General features: G+C 39.7%; 1 protein-coding gene across 1 annotated transcript; it reads right to left on the minus strand.

Moving 5' to 3' along the window:
• Positions 1–783: 783 nt before the first annotated feature.
• On the minus strand, positions 784–2,170 carry LOC140650745 (endogenous retrovirus group V member 2 Env polyprotein-like). Its single transcript, XM_072859458.1, has 2 exons — positions 2,159–2,170; positions 784–1,860 (listed from the first exon to the last, which is right to left on the minus strand). Exons 1-2 carry the CDS (start codon positions 2,168–2,170, stop codon positions 982–984), a joined length of 891 nt encoding a protein of 296 aa, XP_072715559.1. The 3' UTR covers positions 784–981.
• Positions 2,171–2,401: the final 231 nt, after the last annotated feature.

Here is a 2,401-nt window from a genome sequence, read left to right on the forward strand (position 1 = left end):
CCCTCGACTCGTTGTCAAGATGGGCTGGGGCTGTACTGGGAACATAGCAGCATGTCCATACTACTCCTTGTCCAATTGTCTTTGGGCATAGTAGCATATCCATAGCCATAGGTGTACAAACACAATATTAAAGCATTGTCTAACCTGCTCCTATCTCTATGTTGCTTAGTTACAAAAGAACAAACTAATAATTTTGGTTACATCTGGTTACAAGGTTAGCACAACACATCAGTTCATATACAGAAAAATCATACATATTCATCAGATTTCCTGAAAAGGGCAGTCTTATGGTGATGAGTTCCCGGAATTCATTTACATAGTCCAAGCATGCGCAGTAAAATTAGGGTTAGGGTCTTTTCACCCTCCCGGTGGTCTTCCATAGTCTTCCTCACGTTGTCCACTAGTTGAACTTTGGGCTTCCTTTGTCCATATATAGTCACTGAATTAGCTCATCAGTCCTTCGGCCTTGGAATGTTACAAGGGGGTCGATTTAAACTAGTTCTTTGGTGCTTATCTTTGGCACAAACCTCCTGAGTTCCTGTTATCAGTGATTTAATTAGGAAGCCTAACGAGCTTGCTCAAGGCCTGCTTAGTCCTATCAGGTAAGAAGTCACAGGAAATGTCCCACCATCAACTCTGCTCAGCAGGTAACCAAAACTATCTTTGCAGGGGAAGAGAACAACAGAGAACAAGGATGCAAGTAAAACTAAAAAAAATGCAAGTCTATGTCTTAGTCAGGGATTGTCAGGGATTTAACCCTTTCATTCCCCCCTTTTCTTTTGAGGGCTTGTAGCTTACTTGCTACAGTCCTCAATATACAGTCTTATTACATCTGAAATGAAGCTTATTACAAAAACTACAATAAAATCAATAAAATTACTATTTAAAATAGTAAGGCTCTTTAACTACGACTAGTAAAATATTTCAAATCCTTTTAAGCCTAAAAGGGTGTTATCCTTAATTATTTTATGTTTGCAAAATTCATAAAATTTCATCCTTTTCAAGGGTCTGAGTAAAATACCTTCCCGTTTCTACTTGATGCCTAATCTTGTTTCTTTTCCAATCATTGTACGTCTCTGCTGAATTCCGGTGACACCAAAGAAAACACTTAAGAAATACACAAACAAATATTCCTAAAATTGCCAAAGTAATAAATCCAATTAATAATTGTTTCAACCATCCAAAGTTGGGAAGCCAAGAAGTCAATTTATCCCATAAATCTCGAAGCCCCAATGAAGTATCATCCGAAGATACTTCCTGGACTATTCGTGCTTTCTCCCAGAGTGCATTTAGATCTGCTTCTATCTGCTTATCTTTATTGATATATGCACAGCAACTGGTATTAATGATCATACATACACCTCCTTCTTTGGCAGTCAATAAATCTAATGCCATTCGATTTTGCAACACAACCTTACTAAGGGAAGATACTTCCGTCTGTAAATTTTTTATAGTATTTATGGTTAGATTTTCCATCTGCTCTAGAACTGCTGAAATATTTACCATGGCCTCTTCTAGCTCGCTTACTCCTAGCCAAGGCAAGAACCATCTAACAAAGCTATGAAATTTTGTTCCCCTAATTACAAGTGGGTTGTCTTCTCGCTTAGCCCGTTTCCAGGACGTTCTCAAAATACCTCTAGGTATTTGGGTCTGATTATATATTCGACCCTGACTAACTAAATGACCTATGGTACACATTCCCTTCCATCCTGCAGGGAGTTGCTTTCTGCTGATACCATCACCACACAGCCACCAATACCCGTCGGGTAGTCTGCAGGGTCCGTCGGTGGCTGTGAGATTATCTCCATAAAATGATCTTTTGCTTACCCATCCAACCGATGTATTTCTACTGGAATCCCACTTTGTAGGGCTATAGGTTTCACGTTCAATCCCGTCAAATTCCAAGTTCCTACTTCTACCACAGTCTTGTTGATCCAATAATCATTCCACCCGTTCCTACAGGAACAGTTATGATATTTGTTGTCGGGGGGCGGGGGGGGGGGGGCACAGACAATTATTGGATCTTGCCTTCCATAGGCAACTATTATTGCTAACTAGAATCTGGGTGTTGGGGGTTTTTTTTTGTTTTTTGGGTTTTTTTTTAGTATCTGTAGGTCAAATCTTGGTCCGATCTCATGGCTTGAATTATCATAACTACAATATCCTCCATCTTGTCTTTTCCAAAACTCAGGCCAAGTATTATTGTCACAATTCCAATGAGTCGACCCTATCCTGTACAAAGGGAGTCTCATGTTACCTCTCAGTAGGGCAGTACAAATCCAACAATCCTTAGCCCCTGCAGCATTCGCTATCATCTGAATCGCATTATAATACAGGTTCTCGTTCCAAGCATCTACTGATAAGCTTAAAGTCAATAAAGTTATCGTCGTAAGCGTAATTT

Source organism: Ciconia boyciana, chromosome 4 (assembly GCF_034638445.1).
Source record: "Ciconia boyciana chromosome 4, ASM3463844v1, whole genome shotgun sequence".
NCBI lineage: Eukaryota > Metazoa > Chordata > Aves > Ciconiiformes > Ciconiidae > Ciconia > Ciconia boyciana.